At 41.6% G+C, this 22,071-nt stretch overlaps 1 protein-coding gene across 2 annotated transcripts in view; it reads right to left on the bottom strand.

The window, feature by feature from the left end:
* The window catches only part of PPARGC1A (PPARG coactivator 1 alpha), a 130,210-nt gene that overhangs the window by 53,010 nt on the left and 55,129 nt on the right, over positions 1–22,071 (bottom strand). For both annotated transcript variants that reach the window (XM_066573229.1, XM_066573230.1), the window contains 3 exons: positions 17,366–17,567; positions 6,833–6,878; positions 6,650–6,723 (listed from right to left, as the gene is read on the bottom strand). In XM_066573229.1, the coding sequence (XP_066429326.1) occupies positions 6,650–6,723; positions 6,833–6,878; positions 17,366–17,567 (322 nt within the window). The remainder of the gene's footprint in view (positions 1–6,649; positions 6,724–6,832; positions 6,879–17,365; positions 17,568–22,071) is intronic.

Genomic DNA, 22,071 nt, shown 5'->3' with positions numbered 1-22,071 from the left:
CCCTCTCCATTCACTTAACATAGCAGCTGTTCAGTATTGAACGGCTGCTATTTACACTCATGGCTCATCATTCAGAATTTTAAGCTGCATAAAGATGAACATGAAAAGAGGCTCACGGGACTTCATGTCACCTAAACTGTAACTTAGTTTAGGGTGCTTAAAGTTGATAACTAGTTCAATTTAAGCTCAAAAAGGTTGTGTTAAGAAGAGGGATTACTTACTTGAGGTTCTTTTTCGCCATTGATTGGCATATTTTTTGAGACCTCAGTACCAGGTTGCCTTTAGGAAATGTATTTTTCTTCCTTTAAACTTCACAATGTCATCTCAGCCGCAGAAAAAGGATGGACAGCTTTAAAGAGGTTGTCTGGAGAGGCTAAATACTTCCACTTGCAGCCTAGTTCCAACATTGGGTCTTGTGACATAGCCCCTCTCTCTGTGCCTGTCACATCATCAAGGGGGCTCATTTTAATGACTAAACCAGCCCGCTTCTCTGTTTCTGCATTGTCCGTAACTGCATAGAGGACTGGCTTGATGACATGATAGGCAGAGAGAGGGACCATACCATGTGACCTGGTGTTAGCCCCAGACCGGAAGTAGAGGTTCTGATACAGCGGGTCTATATAACTACTGTATTTGAACTCCCTGGAAAACCCCTTTTAAATGGGCATAACTGAGGAGAATCCTGGAACCAGTACAACAAACATTGAGCATATTTTCTAATTTTCTGAAGGGTTTCTCAGCAGTAAAAGTACAACTGATCACTGGTGTAACTATAAGGGATACGGTTGCACCAGGAGCCTTAGGGGGCCCATAATGCCTTTTTTTCTCCATATAGGGAGCCCAGTACTATGAATCAAGTATTGTAGGGGGCCCTGTCACAGGTTTTGCATTGGGGCCCAGGAGCTTCAAGTTACGCCTCTGCGTTAAGAGGTTAAGAGAAGTTGAGGGCCCCAAGATAAACATTTGCACCCAGACCCATGAGCCTTTAGCTACGCCCCTGCAACTGATACAATAGCAATTGTAAATGATAATAACGCAAGCCACTGAAATGAAAATGTAGCTACCAAATAAAGTCTACCAACCTGGAAAAACTACTTCACAAGCAAATGGCTGATTCAAAGAAACAAGCGAGGCACTTATCTAATGATCTTTAATGACATGGAGGACGTCCCCACATCTTTCATTGTATCAGATGAAAAATAACATTGGGTGGAGTGAGGACCCAACGACATCTTCAAGGTCACTTGACTGTATCTGCATAATTAACAAGAGCAATGTTCTCTACAAGGATAGTTTTGGTCGGTACCCAAGCGTGTCCCTTATTACACTTTATTAGAACACTGTGTTAGTACAACGCCACGAACACAATGTGACAATGAAGCCATAAAATAATACGCAGCGCGTGAGAATCCTAGTACACCACAAAGAATTCACTTACATGAAAGGCACGTTTTATGTTTTTTTGTCTCATAATTGAAATGACATTTTACGGCTTATCAAATCTATGCACACATAGCTTACTATAACTAGCGCTAGGACAAATGTTCCAGGCTGATGTAAACATTTTCCCCGATAAAACCATAAAAAAAACACTTTATGAAGCTCTTGTAATCTGTTGGCAAAGAGCTAAGATTTAGGGCTATCAGCACAGCAATACAATGGCATTACAGCCATTTGTTAGCCGTATCAGCATATTCACATTTAAATTGCATATATCACATAAAAAGAGAGATATAAGCCTGTTGTCAGTGACAGATTTGCCTACAAGACATCTGTTCCATAGACTTCAAAGAAGCAGACCAACAAAAAGTCATGGCAGAGAAAATGGAAAAGGGGGTACCTGTATTGGCTGCTGCTAATGATCCCTTGTGCTCAACTTAGAGCAATCGGGGACAATGACAAAGTAGGATTTTATGTAACCAATGCACATCTCCAAGACATCACTAACACTAAGACATTACTAATACAGGTACTCATTAGTGTTGTGCGCTACACATTCCAGTACGTTGGGTTCCGAGCAAATGCAATATTTGAAGACGAAAGTCAGTGCTCCCCTCCAACCCTTGGTTGGTGTCAGAAGGATTTTCGTAGTTCCTTCAAGTGCGGGCCGTGACAGCATGCACCTGAACACTCGCGTTCTGCTGTCAGCTCCCATTCTAGTAGATATATTTATATTATTAAATGTTATCCTTTGTTTGCTATGGTCCAAGTTTTGGGTAAAAGCTGCCAAATAATGGAGCATGACTTATACTAGAAGAAATACAGGGATAATATATTCAGTGTCAAAAAACACAGTCCTTTCACTATCAAATTCAAAAAAAGGTTTATTGGCAGGAACAAATTATTAACCCTTTCCAATCCACTGTCTGACGTCTGAAGACATTCTGATTGAAGGCTGTGCAGCTCCGGTGTCGGAAGACATCCGGCAGGGTATTCTTACTGTATATTACTGGCTGCTGTGTTGTCGGGGGCCCCTCCTGCATGTCACATGCTGCAGTACTGGCTCTAGCCAGCAGATGGCACCATTGTGAAATGGAAGAAAGAGAAAGCCCCCCTAGGAAACCCTGAATACAAAATTGGATTGCAAAGGGTTAACAAGAGCATTGCCCAAAAAACTGGAAAATGGGGATTGAGGGATGGGGCTGAGAGATTGGAACTCATTCTGGGTAGGGGCTACAGAGGTCAATGGCATAGTAAGTCATGTAATTTTCAGTCCATGGCACGCACTAACATATTTTACTGCTATGGCCAGAAAGATAAAGTTCTTTTCCTCCCCCTTTGTGTCCCACGCACAATTTCTCTCTCCCTATGGCTACCTACACACAGGCGAGCCTCGAATCGCATCTGTGAAGTTCCACTCCTCTCACACAAGTTTCACGCGCAGTAGAGGATCGGAAGGGTTTCCCATCTCACCTCGCATCACACTCGCATGCAGATCACATGGCATGTGAAAGCCACGCGATGCACTAATGATCCCATTGAAATCTGTTGCCGTTACGTTGGAAGGAACGTGATGAGATAGAGCATACCACAAATCGTTTCTGTGTATAACGCCATTCAAAAGAATGGAGTTCATATTCACACAAGATTAGAGTTTCTTGGCTGTGTGAAAGTGACCTACCTCTCTATCTAAAGGTATCTTTACAAGGGGCAATTATCACCTGAATTCTCGCTGGAAACAACGAATTTGGGCGACAGTCGTTCTGTGTAGACGAGGCCACTGGCAGGACACTGAGCGAGAATTCGGTCACCTGTTGGAGTTATTGGGTTTTTAGCAGAACTAAAAGCCAATGGACTGTTGGCTCATGTAAACCGGAACCACTTAATGTTTGAGTGAACTCTGCTTGAGAATAGAGATGGGTGGGCCAGAACAATCCTCAGCGGCTCTGCCTTCATTCACTTGAACATCTATCACCCCTGTGTAAGTACAGTAGTGATATTTGAGGGGATATTGTGTGGGACGGCTGTTGGACGCTTATATGCTCGACAGTCGTTCTGTGTAAAGGTACCTTTTACTCGCACATTTATCTATCTCTCCCCATCCCTTTATCTACACTATCCTACCAAACGTAATTAGACACATGAGCAAGAATAAAAAACATACTTATTTACATATGTTGATACTTAGTGGGGCTTGTTTGGCCCCAATGATATCAGATACTCTTTATGACATACTTTCTACTAACATCTGATAAACTTCAGCTGATTCCCTTCATCCTGGAAACATCTGCAAGTTCCCTTAAATAAGATCCATCGGCCTATCTACAAAGGCGCAAGGAGAGTCATCATTGGACACTTGAGAAACTGTAGAACATTTTATGGAGTGATAAATCATGCTACTCCATTTTCAAATCAGATGGGTACACCTGGATGTGGAGAAAGCCAGGGGAATGCCTTTTGCCTGTGTGTTGTGTCAACAGTTAAGTACAGCAGAGTTTCCATAATGGTCTGGAGATGTTTTAAGTAGTATGGTCTAGGTCCGTTGTTGCAGTGGCTAGAACCATGAATAAGGAGGTGTGTCTTGAAATTGTAGACAATGTGCTGCAGACAATGTGGCAATACTCTTAGAGTAGTCATCAATACTTCCAACAAGACAACATGCCTTGTCACAAATCCAAACTTTTTTTTCGTTGGTTTGAGTACATGGATGTTCCACGATTGGACTCGTCTGCACAGAGTCCCGACCTGAACCCTACTGAACATCTTTGGGACAAACTGAAAACATCCGGTTAGGAATTATGAACAACCTCCATCGTTGGCACGATGAATGAAGGGAAATACCAGCTGAAGTGTATCAGATATTAGTAGAAAGTATGCCACGGAGAGTATCCAAAAGTCGTTAGCGGGGGCCAAGGAGTTCCCACTAAGTATTAACATATGTAAATAAATACTACTTTTGATTCTTGTCCAGGTGTCTAATTACTTTTGGTAGGATAGTCTATCTGTCTTATGCACTATATCAGTCGCTCAACACATTAACAGACTCTCTCTTTTACATCTTCAGCCACAAGGCACAAAGTTTTTTTCTCTATGATCTAGCATAGCTATGGATATTGGGCAGTCATGTCCGAACAGAAGAGACTTCAATTTGAAGCAATACTATTCTAACTTCTCAGATCTCCGTCAGTATATTAACATTGCAGAAGAACAATCCTATAATGTACACTGTGAGATGAGCAGAAGATATTACTTTCAGCATTCGGCATGAGAACCCTCCACCCTTGAGTTTTTTAACATTCCCATTATCAGCCGACGAACCTGACTACAAAAGATTCCGGAAAGGCAAGTCTTACAAGCCTTAGGCTTCTCTTATTTGATCAACCTCATGCTACTTAAAACATAAACACATTTCACCTGAAGATGAAATATGTTACTGCTCCTCGCAGGAGCCTGTTACACTCGTTTAACTAAACCATCAGCCACCATTGCCTCTCCGTGTACTGACAGACTGGAAGGGACCTGTCTACGTTGAAAGAATGTAACAATGTAATTAACAGACAAAATGACAAGCTTATATGAGAGAATATGGAAACTGTCTCCTCCAACTAGTCTGTGATGAATCTGTTTTGGCAACAATAACAAAAAAAAGTGAAAATCCCAGCTGAAGATAAGCTTCCTCATAAAGCCCAGCCGGATGTATTCAGCGTACATGCCGCAGAGTGCTATGTCAGTGCTAATTTTTAATGTGAACCAAGAAGAAACCAACATATAGATAAAGAAGAAATACGTTCTCAATTAAAAGGGGAATATTCTGAAAACAGGAAGCAAAGTTCATGGAGTTTTTTATGTATGGAAAGTTCTGCAACTTTCTAATAAACTTTCTTTTTTAGTTGCGTGCCATTTCAAGATTTCAGTTTACTGTCAATGAATGAAAAAATCTCTCTGTTTCCAGAGATTAAAAAAACTACTGACGTAAACACCTACATATACTACATAGCCAGATACTGCATGTACTATAAAGCCCTTAAAAAGGCGGGTGCAAAGATGGCATCCTCTGTACCTATTGGGGCAAATCAATGTCATAGAGTAGGATACTTCGCTCTGTATCCACAATGGAGTATCATTCTGTACAGGGGCGTAGCTAAAGGCTCATGGGCCCTGTTGGAAAAGTTTATCTTGGGGCCGCCCAACTTCTCTTAACCCCTTAATTGTAGCAATAATGCCCATCCTGGCAGAGCTTTTATAATAAGCAGATGGACATTTATTTGCTGGCACAAGCTTCCCCTGGCAAAATCAGTTGCCAGGAACAGGACTTTAAACAATTAGGTGACTGCCCAGAATTCTTAAAGGGGTTTTGCATCTTGGCACAACCCCTTAAAGAGAGCAGCTCTAATTGGTGTCTTTGACTTGATAATTGATGGTAAGAACCCATGCAGCAACCCTTTACAGAGAAGCTTTGTTGCTTCTAACTAGGGAGTGGAGAATTGGCCCACAGTGCATGGAAAAAGGATGTAAAGAAAATCAAATACGAAGCACTCCTATCCTAGCTGGAAACACCTAGCACCATAATGCATGTTCGTTTTAATCTTTGCGATGGAGCCCCTCTCTACCATGTATGCCATCGCTAAGGCCAATTAACCAAGTAATAGGATTTTGGAATGTGAGAAGAAACCAAAAAGCCCAAAGAAACAAACAAACATTAGAAAATGCAAATTCCACGTGGAAGTTGTCCTGAGTTAGATTTTCACCCAAGATTCCAGTGTCGTAAAATAAGAGTAATAATAACCAATAACACATTAAGCTTTAATGCGAATCAGTTCAAAAATACAACTCGTCCCGCCAAAAACAAGCCACATTGATGCATAATTAAGAGTTATGATTTTTTATTTAAAGTGGGAAGGAAAAATAAGCTATTAAAGAGGTCCTGCATTTTCACACTGGAGTGCTTGTGCTCCATTGGCCATTTTCGGGTCTTCTGGGCAGCTGAAGACACCCCAATATAACGCTATATTTAAGCATAATGTGGGGCTATCTTCACCTGTCAGAAGGAGCCAAAACAGGCCAATGGAGCAGAAACACTCCAGCGTGAAAGTGCGGGTACTCTTTAAACAGGTGTAAAATAGGATTTTAGTCAATACCAATCCTACAACATAAATTCAATAATTCCTAATATCAATCTCCGGAATGTTCACCAATAATCAGCACTTACCTGCAGTTCCAGAGAGCTCCACACTTAAGGTTCGTTCAATAGTCTTGCTCTCAAATGGGGAACCCTTGGGGTCACTGGAAGACAGCGCATATTTATAAAAACAAGCTGAAATGGAGCTATTGTAGCCAAGACGAGAAGATACCCATCCCTTGCCAGCAAAGCTTGCCGTTTCTCAGTACTTACTTTGGTGACTCAGGTGTCAGAGGAAGCGACAGACTTGTTGCCTTGGCTGTAAGTAAAACAGAAAATAATATAATTATTTTTATTAATTGCATTAGAGAATGTAAAGTATAATTACTAATTTAGTTACAAATATTTTGTTTGGTTTTGGATAACTTTTACCCATTATTTATGTAGAGGTAACTTATTCCATTTTGTAGCTATGCCCTGACATGTGGGGGATGTAAACTAATTTATCATCTAGGGTGTGGACACAAACTCTGGTTATAAACTATAAAGGAGCCTCGTGTGGCGCAGAGTGTAAGCTTATGACCTGAAGGTTGCAAGTTCGATCCCTGCATGGTTCAGGTAGCCGGCTCAAGGTTGACTCAGCCTTCCATCCTTCCGAGGTCGGTAAAATGAGAACCCAGCTTGAATAAGTAATAATTACCTGAAAGCGCTGCGGAATAAGTTGGCGCTATACAAATACCAAGATTTTTGTTTTACATTTATTTATAATGTATGGAAGAAAATCAGAAGACAAATAGAACATACAGACGTTATTGCATGAATGGGAATGCATTGCTTAAATTTTGTTTTACTAATTAAAACAAGACAGTGAGTCATAATCCGCTTTTCTAAACTGTTTATTTTTTTTATTGTAGATTTTTTATTCTATTTTCTGTACATAACTATGGGGGCGGCCATTCGCAGTTAACACCATTTAAAGACACTTTGCAGCAGCCTCGTGGGTCATAGACACAATGGACAGGAGCTGACCCACTGACTTCTATGAGAGCATTGTAAACATGCTCTGTGATTTGCAGAGGTCATTGTACAGGGAAGGGGAGGAGGTGAGTTGTGACCATCTCCTATTGTGAATAGCAGATCCTGTGTTGTCCATATACAGGTGTTATAACTTTTATTGTAATCCTGCCTGTGATAAAAATGAGTTAACCGATACATTTTCTCTACAGAACAGAAAATGTTAGACTATTACTAGGCTTAGTGGTCAGTGTCAAAATTGCAGGATAGTAATCAATGTGAAGACAGTAAGATTTGGGGATTTCTTTAATAACATTACAAATTTTTTTATTTTTTTTTATTTTTTTAAATCACCAAAAGTTAAAAAATGTTTAACATAAAAACTTGATTTATACAATAGGTCATTTCTGATGACACATTTCTTTTAAATGGATTGTCCCATTTCTAAAAAAAGAAAAAAAAAGTAAATTAAAAGAGCCTCAAATGTTTAAAAAAAGCCCTTCCCCCCTCCTTTGCTGGTCTTTGTCTACAATCCATCAGTGATGATGTGCTGTATTGGTACGTTGTCACTGCAGTCAACCACTGGCCTCAGTAGTCATATTGGCATCATGTCTCAATGCTGAGCTATGCTGTCAGTAGTACTGCATGTAACTGCTGCGACCACTCAAAGACTACAATGGTCACGTGCTAGCAGCTTGCAAACAACGACTAGTAGTGACCGATGGAGCATCTGAGCTGGATCGGTGGGAAATTGACGAGAGGAGTAGTGTTTTCACTTTCTTTAATTTGTAAGATCTGCCGTTTTGATTTTCTTATTTATTTTGTTCTTTGTGGCTCTTCCCCCCCCCCCCCCCCTACATTTAGAACACATGTATGCTTGGCTGAGCGTGTATGTGGGAGTCAGTCAAGATAACTATCAGCTTTGTTCAGCAGACAGGTATCCAATGTATATGGCTATGGTTACTCTTACTCTATCACTGAAAAATATATGTATGAGTTTGTTAGATTCTTGCGACTTCTATCGATATATAGTATATCAACTGATATACAATGCATACATACTTGCCACTTCACCATCTTGAAAGATGTTATTTTGAATACAAGTTTAAAATAGTCTCATATTGGCAGCATCATGGTCATTCCATGTCTAGAATCTGTATTCTTCCAAATTTTATACATTGTTCTATGACATTACAATAATTCTGTATGGTTGAAAGTCTGCTAACATGTAAAGCTATGTACTCCTTTGCGTGCACTCTTTTTTTTTTTTTTAAATCAATGTGTTTTTGGAAATTTAGACTTTGTAATTGGTTTGCGTAAAAAAAAAATCTCCTCCTTTAGCCTGTTCCCCTGTTGTGAATGTGCAGTCATTGCATTTCCATTGAGCTATTACTAAGGGCTGTATAACAGTGCTAGGGCATGGTTGAGGAGAGCAGAGCAGAGAAAGCTACTATTACAGAGGGCTGGATTTTACTCTGGGTGAATTTTCTGCTCTTATCAGCAGTGAGGGAGAACGGGAAAAGCAGATACTTAGACAGGATGAGATAGACTGTGAGGTGGGTGAAAGAGGAGGGGAGGGGGAGCTGAGCATGTGCTTATTCATGAGAGAGACCAGCTTGACCAGTGGTTGGAATGCCCTCGGCCAGAAACTTGAATGTAAGAGATAAGGCAAACCAAGTATAAGGATTTCTAAATGCATGAGAAGGAAAACTCAATGCAAGAAACAGATAAGTGCATCATTTTTTTCTGCAGGGACTTAGTAAGATATGTTTGTATTGAGTTTTCATGCACAACACAAAGGCTTCCATAGTCTTGAAGTGTCGAGATTATAGTTCTAAGCTACTGATATACTGATATGAGTATCCATAGTGAAAAAAGTTTCTCCCGTCCAACTAATCAGGTGTCAAAGATCCATAACAAGTCAATAAGAGAGCAACAAGACATATGCTATAAGCTACCGGTGGCCATTAATCAATCCCACCCCCATCTATGTATCTCTGGGTTTAGATTAATTTCCCGGGGTGATAAAACATCTGCAGTTTCAGCACCAATATATATCACATTGAATAAATCCTAATATGGGCACAGTTGAAGCAAATTAACCCTTTTCCTTAAAGCATTTACTGGTGGTTAATACATTCTGAGTTGATCAGGTCACTTCTGCATATATATTGTATTGCAGAAAAATTTGAGGTGCTATTCATTTAACATAACTTTCATTATCAACAGGCCACACTGTGGCAGACAGTCACTCCTCTTCAGAAATGACCCCCAGAAGAAGGTAAATAACAGATGGAATAGCTGCCAAACGTCTGCTTCCCCATTTGTAGTCATCAGCTGGGTTGACATTACAATGTGTGCAACTGAGTAGGGAAGCAGCTTGGTTGGGCCCGTTGCCAAATAAATTATTAACAGGTGAATATCTAATTTTAGAAGTGACAGATTACTTCACAACTAATTAAGTATTAAAACTGTTAGTCAATGATAGCTTTGGTAGGAGCTTGTGGAAATATGTGTTGAAGTGTCAGCCTCTTTGACCCAAATAAAAGTCACCCCTAGCTGTACACAGCGGAGTCAGATATAGTATAGACCAAATCTCCATCACAGTACTGCTATTAGTTCACTCCAGGACACATTAAGTGGAGTGATGTTACCTCCTAGAAAGTATTCACAGGGTCTTAAAAAATACAACTTTTCCAGGGTTCCTACAGATCAAGGGTGTACAACCCTTTTTTGTCCAAGAGCCACATTCGCAGAATGACACACTCCCAAGGGCTGCAATAAAATGGCTATTACCATCTAAGACATTAATGACATATTGAAATAACATGCTATAAATGTCTGATATGTGCCAGTTCTATTTCCAAGACTCCTACTTATTGAGAAAATGGGGGTTCCCATTTTCCAACTTTTTCACTACAGAGAAACGGAGATCATGTACGTTGCTCTTTTGCATTGTAGTTTGTGAGTTGTTGAAACATGAAGTGTTCACTACTTCCGTAAACTATAATAAAGATAGCCACATGGATACATGGCCACATTTCCTGGAGTGCCACACTGGTATCAGAAGACCTCCATTCTGCGGTTATATGGCTGTCCCAGAGATGACCACGCAGTGCACAATTAGTACTTACCCACCCCTGTTCCTGTACTAAGCCCCACTCTTCTTCTCTCTGACATGGAACGTACATGTGAGCAGCCACTAGCCACAGACAGCATGTCTATAACCAGAATGTTGGGGACTGCACTGAATGCAATTGCGGACCACAGGAGAATCCAGCACGTTGCGCATCCCTGCTATTAATGTTAACTGAACAAGGAAGGGAAATCTTTTGACTTATCTATTGGATTATGCTCAAGCCATCACTGCGAAACAATTGCTCTTCTGGGAGCAATTTTGAATGCCCCTAATAAAAGAATGTTCAACCATAAACATTTAAAAAAAAAAAACCTGTTCAGCATTCAATTCATGTTACTGAATGTGATAGTCCAATATAGTTTTACAGAGTTCGTGGGGTAGGACTGAACCCTTGGATTATTTAAAAGTAATACTATCTTGAGGGCAATACCACCTTAATCATCTGAACCCTCAAAGAGACCTGTTGGAAGATTATATTCCTGGAAGACCATGAGCTTGGACAACCAATGATTTATGAACAGAAGGAGCCATACTACTTTCTGTGGCGTCTGAACAACTTCAGTGCACCCAGTAGAGTTCATTACTGAAAGTCTGCACTTCTCTCAATAAAGACCAGCATCATGAATAGCACTAAATGGAGTCAAGAGCTAAAGCCACTTTGTTTAGGGCACCATGGAAGTTGGAGCATTTGAAAATCCAGCAATAAAGATGAGCAACGTTTTGGAAAATTTGGTTCCTCCGGTTCAGTGAATTTCGACAAAAAGTTGGGTCAAGTTTGGTTTAAACTAAAAAAAAACCCTAAAACAAGTTCTGAACATTTTCTAAGAGCCTAGTGGTGGTGAAAAACGTCATGTAGATTTTGTGCTCAGTCAGATTTCAACCTAGGACTTCAACGCTGCAAGGCAACAGTGCTGACCTCCGAGCCACAGGAGGACCACCACCACCATGTACTTTTTCTAAGAGTTTTTATAAACTTCCAGTTTAGTAGAAACAAGCCACCTGAGGTTCTGGTTCTCACCAAACCAAAATTTTTAGCAAAGTTCAACCCATATTTGGTTCCTGCAGGTTCGGTTTGCTCATCTCTATTCACCAATGTCATTTGTCATTATAAGAAGATTTTAAGGGAAGTTACATTTAAGCACATATAAGTAGCTGCAAAGTCTTTGCTATCCCTTCAAAGTTCACTAGGGTAAAAAGCATATTTCCTGTTCAAAACTTACCGTCTGTGTGCGCGCTACTAAAGAAGACTGATTAAGTCTCACTATATCCTAGACATTCATGCCCAGGGAAGCAATTGGAGATATAATACTATGTGCTTTGAAGCTTCCTAGCCCTAGAATATACAGGTAAGACTAAAGCATAATGAATACAAATGATGATCCCACACAGACTGCATATGAAATCACTGAACACATAGAAAGCATCACATTGCGGATTTCTCACATAAAACAGGAAACCATGGGCTAACCCGCTTTGACTTCATGACCAACGTAGATCATGTTTTATTCTGACTGTGCGCTAAGTGCCTACCTCAGACCCCTGTCTCAAGACCGGCTACAAAGGGTTAAGCCTTAAAAAATACTTAGCTTTTGTTCCAGCACAAAGATTACAAGTGGCACAAGCTGTTGAATAATAAACTGCCTCATATGGATTCTTTTCTTATCTCCTCACTGCAATAAGGAATATATTATTTGATGCAAATCTCTTATGTCTTATATTGTGATTTTTTTTTCTTGAGATTCCTGACATTTTCACACATTTGCCCGAGGATAAAGATTCACGAGATACTTTACACATTACAGTTTGAAGGTATTGCTTTTTTTTTTTTTTTTTCAAGAAGTGTTACTTTTAAGTAGTTTATATAAAACCTAAAAGGATCCTTTAAGGGGAAAATAAAAATAGCTATAATGAGTTATATGAGAATATATTGTGGCTCATTTATAATAGCGACTAGTGATTCATTGCTAGGGACAATTGTTCTCGCTAGGTTTTCGAACTCTGCTTATGGTTTTTTTGGAGGAGGATATGGAGGAGAGCCGTTCAATTAAAATTTGCAGGATATTGGAAGTTTTCTTTAAATGCTTTGATGACATATAGCATCTCTTCTCAGACTAAGAGGAGGAAATGTTATAAGGGTTTCCCGGACATTACGATTGATGACCTATCCTCAGGACTTTGTACGTATTGCAGGTTGGTTATGCAGGAAAGCTTACATTGAATTCAATGCAATCCCAACCCAGGCCACTGCACTATGTATAGAGCTGTCTACTTCCAGCTCCATCCCGCACTAACATCTGGCCAGATATCAATTGATCACAGAGGGTCCCAAATGGATGACCTCTGCCGATCAACTACTGATGACCTTTACTGAGTATAGGTCATCAATAATAAAGTTGCAGAAAGCCTCTTTAAGCAAATTGTAACAAAGATTCTCCATATTCAGTATCTCTACATGGAGAATCAATATTTTCCATGAGACCGTACTGACACAATCAGCAATCTACCTTGTACTGAGGAGAACCAACTCCAAATGGGTGTCTCTGCTGTGTCTGATAATCAGGGCTGGTTTTAAAGAACATGGCACTCTGGTTTATAAGCTAAATAGGGTTTTACAGTTGGCATTTTTGATAACTTTTCTCATAATTTTAAAGGGGTTATTCGAGGATAAATATTTTTAGCAAAAGCTACTCACCATCCCGTACCAATATAAAGGAAGCCATACCCTCCTCTCCTGCTCCCCTACCACTCCTATTCCTCTAGTGTCTGGTTTACCGCTGCTCTTCACTTCTGGGTGCAGCGAGCCAGCGATGTAGTCACCAACACCAGGGCCAAGTGACCGCAGCTGCCACGTAAGGTACGTTCACATGGGGCGATTATCACTTTAAGGGCTCCTTCCCACGGACGGACGCGGTGGAAATCCGCTGTGTTTCCCGCAGCTATTAGGTTCTATTGAACCTAATAGCACAATGTTTACGGTGCGGAATTCCACTGCGGAATTCCGCACCGTAAAATCACCCATTCTCACCCGCGGCATGCTCTATTTGCCGCGGGTGTACACATGGACGGCTTCCATTGCAGTCAATGGAAGCCATCCGTCACGGTATCTTCCACTGTAGCACAGTGGAAGATAGCGTGAAACCGCTTTCCCGCCTACCGCAGCCGCAGCATATGACGCTACGGCGTGTCACGCGCTCCATTGCTCATGCGCGCCGAAGCATCATGCGGGACCTGGGACGCCGGATCCGCAGGTAAGTATTGGGGTCTCTGGGGGGACGCCGTGACGGGCTCCGCCGCGGTCACGGCCGTGTGAAGCCGGCCTAAGGCCGCCTGCAGACGGGCGGAAATTCCGCAGCGGGATTTCCCGCGGAATATCCGCCCTTGGAAGCTGCCATAGGATTGCGTTAGCAAACGCAATCGTAGGCAGACAGCTGCGGTCTGGCCGCGCAAAATGTCGCGCGGCAAACAAACCGCAGCATGTTCTATTTCTGTGCGGGGCTAGAAGGAATCTCCGGCCAACTCTACTTCCATCATTCACTGAACCACTGTCGCTCCTGTGCGAAAGTACAGACAGATAGTCGTTGGGATAACTGCTGGGCGCTTAGGTACTTGACACTTGTCCCGTCCAAAGATACCTTTACTGGCTCACTTCGGCCAGTGATTAGCCGGAGCAATCATATGTCAAACTGTTGGGATGTAATCCCTCTAGAGCCTGAAGTGAAGGACAGAGGGGGACCAGGGACCTGTGGAACTGGGGTGGCAACACTGTGTGGGGGTGCATATGGCTTGTTGTATGCTAGTTCTGTACAGAGAGCACATTGTATTCCCCTCTAGGACAGATATAACCATAAAATACAGATCCCTGTGCCATAAGTACTACTGCTAAAAGGTCTATACCTGAATACTGTCATACAGTACCCACACTGCTACCTTTGCCTAAAGAATACCTCCATAAAGTATACAAATATGATCGCCATAAGTGCCCACATAACATGGCCATATACTGTATTTCCCATACAATACTACCATTCAATGCCCAAATAAAACTCAGGTCAACATAATGTCGCTATTCAATGCCTCAATAGTGAGTGGGTTAATGGTAAATTCCCAAATAGTCCGGGGCAGTAAAGGATTTAATGTTACAATCCCTGGACCCCCAGGCCTTGTAAGGTTTCTAAGATCCACTCCTCTTTTGGCGTAAGGCTTCAGGTGCCCCTGGACATCAAATGCCCGGTTTGCCGCCTCTTAAAACCAAGTGGTGTTTCAAGAGTTTTTAAGGGGTCAGACATCTATAGGCATCATTAGAAATGTAGATTTTTTTTTTCCTGCATACTGTCCTAAAAAGCAAGGCAGTAAATATTCCTGACTAACTGGATCTCCTTGGTAAACCTTATATATTAGCAAATGTACTACAGCGAGTTATATCAGTCTGTGTTATGTGGATGGACCTACAGGGGACTGCGGCTGGGAAAGTAGATCCTCCCAAAAATTTGGAAAGGATTAATCAGAAAATATTAAACTTTAAGTATAATAAAATTGGAGGAAAAATTAAATTATTATAAGAACATCTCCAATATTTTTGGTTGGGGTTATAGCATGATCTACGGGATGAATGTAGACTAGTGGTATTGATACTTGCAGCGGGTTATATGAGCAAACTAATTGCAATGATATAAAAAGTATCATAAAAACGGTATATTTCCAGTTATGGCTCATATAAAAGTGTATTTTGCTGATAGTTTCTCTTTAAGGAAATCACTTATTGCTTTGTTTTGCATGTAGGAGTAAAGTGATTTGATTTATAGACAAGCAAGTGTACACTAGAGGAAAAAAATTCTAAAGCCCTTCTGGAATTACCATGTGGAAAATTACCCATTAAGCGTGCTATTTAGCAATAAAAATGAAAGGGAGCCACAATGGATATTTCCTGAGTTACATAAGGAATAGTAATGTAGAAAAAAGTAAGCTATCAGGCATGAAAAAGACAAAACGGCAGACATTCCATAGAAATGTGTCTCTGGGGCTCGCCCTGCGGCTCTGAGTGGGAATTGTTATATGACAGGTACAGGGTACGAGAAGGATGGCAGGAGGGCGACAGAGCTGGTTTCATGCCTGATGAATGAGAATGCAAACAGGAAAGAGCAGAAAGAAATAAGAGGTGATCATTGGGGGTGTAGGACGGTGCAAATCCCAGGCAATAGCTGCAAGCTGGCACCTAAAGCATATTCACGATCTGGAAGACTATTTTGGACTAGCCCACAGAGGAACTGATGAATCTCCCGGTGGGCCGTGAGTCTGCAGTAGGCCCCCGCACTCAAGAGGTATGCCAGTATACACATAAGGCCGGGCCCACATGAGTGGATTTTAATTGCATATTCTGCAAGCAGAAGAAAAATCACAGCATAGTCTATTTTACCGCTGATTCCGCACAAACGGCCTCCATTGATGTCAATGCAGGCGTCCGACCCGTAGCCCATATGCAATCAACATTGCGTATAAACTGCTAGTACCCATGTCATACCTAAGCAACAGCGATGAAGATACAAACAAACAACCTATACTGCTCTTGACCGTCTTTGAACCTTTGCGGTCATCTGCAATGCAAGTTAGTTTCGTATGAAGAGTCACTGGCCGGGCTCACAACTGGAATCCACTGTGGGCCTCCCGCATGCGGAATCGGATTTACCCATGTGAGCCCAGCCTTGGGGTCCTTTTATACAGGGTAATTGTCAAGCACTTAAGCACCCTATAGTAGTCCTAATGATAATCACACTGATCGCTCAGCCTCCATTCACAGTAAACAGGCAGTCATTCATAGATAATTGACTGCCTGTTTACCCAGGCTGATCGTCGTCTGATTTTTAGGTCTGCCTAAACTGGATGACATACGATAAGCAAACGAATTATCGTCAATCATTGAGTTACTGGAAGCATTTACACTAGTGATGAGCGAGCATACTCGCTAAGGGCAATTGCTCGAGCGAGCATTGCCTTTATCGAGTACCTGCCCGCTTGAGACAATAGGTTCGGGTGCCGGCGGCAGGCAGGGAGCTGCGGGGGAGAGCAGGGAGGAACGGAGGGGAGATCTCTCTCTCCCTCTCTTCCTCCTGCTGACTGCCGCTACTCATCGCTCCCCCGCGCCGGCACCCAAACCTTGTGTCTCAAGCGGGCAGGTACTCGCTAAGGGCAATGCTTGCTCGAGCAATTGCCCTTAGCGAGTATACTCACTCATCTCTAATTTACACTAATCAATTATCTTTCATGTTCATACGATCTGGCGACAATCTGAACGATAATCATTCAGCATAAAAGGGACAGAGAGCTAATGGGGCTGTCCCTATAAGACAATCTGTCTGTACATGCCCCAGTAGGGTATATGGATGTCATAGAGCGGTCTGTCTTATAGAAGACAACCATGTATTCCTCTCACTATTATTAAAAGTATCTTGTGCTGATCATCAGTTGTTACATTAGTATCCATCTATAGAATACAAAGGATGGAAACATTGCATTCACATGTACAAGGCTGAGAAGAAGCTCAGGCCGGTCCTGTCATAGGAGCCTTCGAGGCGTGCAGCATGCAGACCCATTTGAATGAGTAAAGACGACATTAAATTTACCACGTAGTGCGGCACATCTACGAGTCCCAAATCTACCTTGAAAATGTGGCTGAGGATGCAAGCAGGGCTTCTTTTTGGTGCATTTGTCAAGTCTGTTGTTCGTCCTGCTCTCTGTTGATTTGGTCTGAGGAGAGTCATCATTTGCAGTCAGGTACTTAAGGAGCTCGGAGCAGGGGCGCCTTTGTGGCTTCTGCGGTTGACAAATGTTTCTGGGTTTATTACTCCAATAGTTCTCGCTCTTCACAGACAAAAAAAATAAGGAAAATAAAATTAGTGAGCTGAGTCCTCAGTGAAAAAATTACAAGTCATCTCCGGTCTTTTATTAATTTTGTGAAGTGTTCACAATAAGTGTAGCAGCTCTATGATCTGTGAATAATTGTTTGCAGAACAAGGAATGAAAATTGCATTAAAAATTCCCCAATGCCACTTATGCAAAGTTCTATTTCATTTCTCCGTCGCCTCGATGTTATCCTCGGAAACATAGAGGCAACTTGTTTTTACAGGCGCTTTGTAATAAAGGATGGGATTAAAACCACTTAAGGTTTATTTGTTACCTGATGCTACAGCCTGGCGGTGCCCGGCTCTCGTAAGTGTCCTTAAAACGCTCTATTTTTTGGCTAATATGAACGGTAAGGAGGGATTTAAAAATCAGTAAGTGACCTTTAATGTTTTTAGATGTTTTAGAAATAAGCTGTTATGTTGCTTACGGTAGCTAATGCTTTTGATTAATCTTGGCTGCTACTTTTATAGGATAGCAAAGGGATTGTAAATAAAACGAAGGCGATAGTGATGTAAAATATACATGATGGCTACAGATTATGTGCACTTTTAAACATCTATGACCAATCTTTAAGATTTGTTAAAAGACGTCAGCAATAGTGGTCCATGAGTTAAGATGCAAGATGGCAATCCTAAAAGGAGTTCTCCAGGATAGGATAATTGTAGGGGTCCGCTGCCTGGGATCCTCAACTAATCCTAGCACACTCTCAGTGTAGACAGCGCTGGGAGAAGATAGCGCTGTCAACATTGTAGCGGCCCAAGTAGGTACTATAGGCATAGCTCCTATAGGATTTAATGGGTGCTGTGCCTGCAGTCCCGACCCAGGCCACTACAAGAGCAGTGGACCTCCATCGATCAACTGTTGATAACCTGAGGCTAGATCAGTAAGCGCAAAAGTTCCAAACTAGCTTTATAAAATACGGGGGTGATGCGCTCCAGAGACAGCTGTGCCCATTTTGTTTCTAGTCTCTCAACAATGCACAAGTAAAAGTCAAAGTTAATCAGCGTTCCCCAACTCGTGAGTCAGGAGCCCAACATGTGGCTATCTAGTTGCTATCAGCTCTAGAAACTATTGTTTACTAAGACCATTGTGAAAACCATATTGCTGACAGTTACCACTAGTGTAAAGGTGGTGATGCACATTAGATATGTACTGGCCAAACCCACTGATCATCTAATGTGTATGGCGGCCTCCTGACTCTCCCCCAACAGTAGACAAGGAATAGATAAGGATCGGGCTGTTGGATTTCAACTGCCCAATTCTTTTTACTTGGGGTGTCTGACTGAGGCTTTCTTCCTTTTTAGAAGTGCACACTCAGCTGAGTCTAGTGGGCATGTGCATGGGGATGTTGGGAGAAAGATGACTGTCAACCAACAGTGGACTAATGTGTATGGCCAGCCTTAGGCTTAATTCAAACAGATGTAATGTCAGGCTGTGTGCTGTCCGTGTATTCCGCGGACAGCATGTAGATGTATTATAGAATAGTGATTTTTCATGTGAACCAATGGCCCATGTGGAAAAAATAAATCATTGCATATCATAGTCTAGTCCATTTTCACAGATGAGAATAGGACATGCAATGTGCTGTGTCAATGGAGATCAGTTGGCACACATGATTATACTATAGGCTGAGCCAAAGTTTCTCGGGCTCAACTCATAACACGGCCATGTGACTCTGGCCAAAGTGTTATCACTCAGTCATATCTTTAATATGCTTTTCTCTTTTAATATTTAATGCAGTCCAACACTATCCTTATATCTGAAAGTGGCTTACGACCTAAAAAAGAGGTTGCGGAGATCTCAGAGCTATGGTATCTGGACTTAAGTCTTTTTTCAATCTTACTTTCTAAGTACTGTACTGTGTTCCCATTGCATCCCAGCCTTTCTAATACACGGCTGATCATGGAGGGGTCAGGTTAGCCAGGGTAGAAGTCACTCTTACTTAGTGGATTTACACTCTGGATGTCCTGGGATGTTCCTTGCTCTAGATTCTACCTCTGTGTGCCAAGTGGCCTAACTAGATAACAGACTTTTTGGCCTTGTTCACATCTACATTCAAAGATCCATCACAGATTTCCATTAAAACCCAGAACAAAATAGCATAGAATGCTGCTCTACTTTGTTCAAGAAAATACCGAAAGGCATAGTAGAAGCCAGATGGTTCCCATTGTACTTAAGATGATCCTTTTAGCACAGTTAGTTTCCATCTTCTAACAGAGGGGGATTTCCTGCTCCCTTGGAACTGAAAAATGATAAAGGCCCATTGCTCAAAATTCATTCAAACAATGGCATATGAGAGATAATCATTGCGTGTAAACACTACCATGGTTCACACTTCAACTAAATGATGATTTTAAGGTGAGCTTAAATTCATAGTTCAGCTGGAGAGAGATAACACAGGCCGCATGCTGTGTTCTTTACAGGAGTCGGAGATTACATTGTGCCAACAGCTGGTGCGAGAACAATGGAGCTGTGTGCAGAGCCCAGCCCACATGCAGTGCTCTGAAAACACCTCCCAGAGGCCCTTTTACATGCAAATGAAGCTGATAAAGTGTTAATGGATATTAGTGTCCATTAACACTTTATGCAAAATGATCGCTAAAGCTGTCAATCGTGTAATAGTTTGAAAGGTTGTCTTTGCATGTAAAGGCCTTATCCCTAATGCCCTTATGTTGGGCGTACATTTGTTATGTGTTGGATTTACGCCCGACAAGTTTGGACGCAACTCGCATCAGACATTCCACAGACACCTGTCCATGTGCTGTCCGATTCACGGGTTTCCCGCACATTGACATGCATTTTCGTGATTTAAACAAGAATATGACAAATGATGAGTTTTCACGCAGACCGTCGATTCGTGTGAAAAACAGCAGTACGCGTACCCCCATAGGCCGTTTTCACGCGGCCGAAAAAATTGCACAAGATTTGTGCTTTGCGAGACACACAAATTGCACAAACATGAACCTCATTCTTATGAAGGGGTCCTACACATGCATGATTTTTTTCCTGCATCACGGCATAGAAAAAAGTTCTATCTTTGGGAGTTCCCTTGGAACGCCTTGCATCCCTTATTGTATTCAATGGGGCGGGCAAAGTAATGAGAAACTCTCCGTGATCCTCCAGCCTTTAGCAAAGGATCATTACTTCCCTGAAATGATGCAAGGCGGTTTAAACACAAAAATGCCTTGCATTTGTCAAACATCACATGTTGGTAAGAGCGATACCGGGCCAAGTTTCATGGCCCGATATAGCACTCGCCTGTGTGAAATTAGCCATAGGTTGTACTGGGGCCATGTGTTGTCCGAGAATAGAAAATAAAACTAAATGACAGCAAATATGGAGAAAAGAATATGAAACACTGATGCCGTATGGTTGCCATGTCATCTGTAGTATGGACCTGTTACAATATGCCCGCGTGAAACTGGCCGAACAGAATGATTACGTCTACAGCAGGTTTCATAGGGAGCAGAAAATGGGATCAGCCTTATGCCGGAATCAAATGGTGCCGAACGGTCCCCGTTGACTGTAATGGGGTCCATCTGGCTTCCAATATACACTTCTGCATTTGCCTGGACCAATTAGCGCAGCATGCAAAGCTATTTCATCCGAAGTCTCGGAACAGAGCAGATGTCAATGGGGCTTTAGCTACACTATCCATGAAGTCCCCCCGACAAGCAACGGTTTTGGGCTACACAAAGTATTGCAGAAACACTGACATTGACTATATAGGGAACTACATATAGACGTCCTTTACACACAGCGCCTCATTTATCAAAACTCCAACAATACGGCTTTCTTTACGTGGGCTGAAAATGCCGTAATCGCAGTGGACCTTCTACAGCCTTTTTACAGTACTGTTGCTTTTCTGCAGATGGCCAGATGAGATTTGCACAACCTGCTGCGGTTTTGTATATGTACTTGCGTTTTAACGTGCAGATTTTCTGCCGCGAATGTTTTTTTTTTTTTTTTTGAATTTACGCTACAAGGAAATTCTGCAGCGTTCACTGCCTGTGTGAAGACGGCCATACTGTTGGACAGTTTTGATAAATGAGGCCCATAATATATCCTGATTTTTTTTTCTGGTGTGTTTTCTACCTTGCAAGCAAACACCGGAAACTTTATGCATACTTTACTATTTTTTGTACTTTTTTTTTTTTTTTTTTAAGAGAAATCTACAAGGAAATAGCAGAAAAAAGTCACATTTAGCACATGCTGCGATTTGCAACAAACACCCTCAACTCAAAATATACACTAGAAGTCAGAAAAAAGGAAAAACTGCTAAAAACGCAATGAAAAAAAATGCGAGTTTTGTGCATTGAGAGCTGCACAAAAATACAACCCACTATTTGCAATCGATTTATTTACATAGACGATTTTTCTCTAACAGCGATATTGCGAGATCAAAAAAAACGCAGCATGTTCAATTTTTCAGCGAGTCCACAGAAATTTTGCCCATTATTTC

This window comes from Eleutherodactylus coqui, chromosome 7 (genome assembly GCF_035609145.1).
Source record: "Eleutherodactylus coqui strain aEleCoq1 chromosome 7, aEleCoq1.hap1, whole genome shotgun sequence".
Lineage (NCBI taxonomy): Eukaryota > Metazoa > Chordata > Amphibia > Anura > Eleutherodactylidae > Eleutherodactylus > Eleutherodactylus coqui.
The sequence above is the reverse complement of the archived record's forward strand: the minus strand, read 5'-3'. Positions and strand labels throughout refer to the sequence as shown.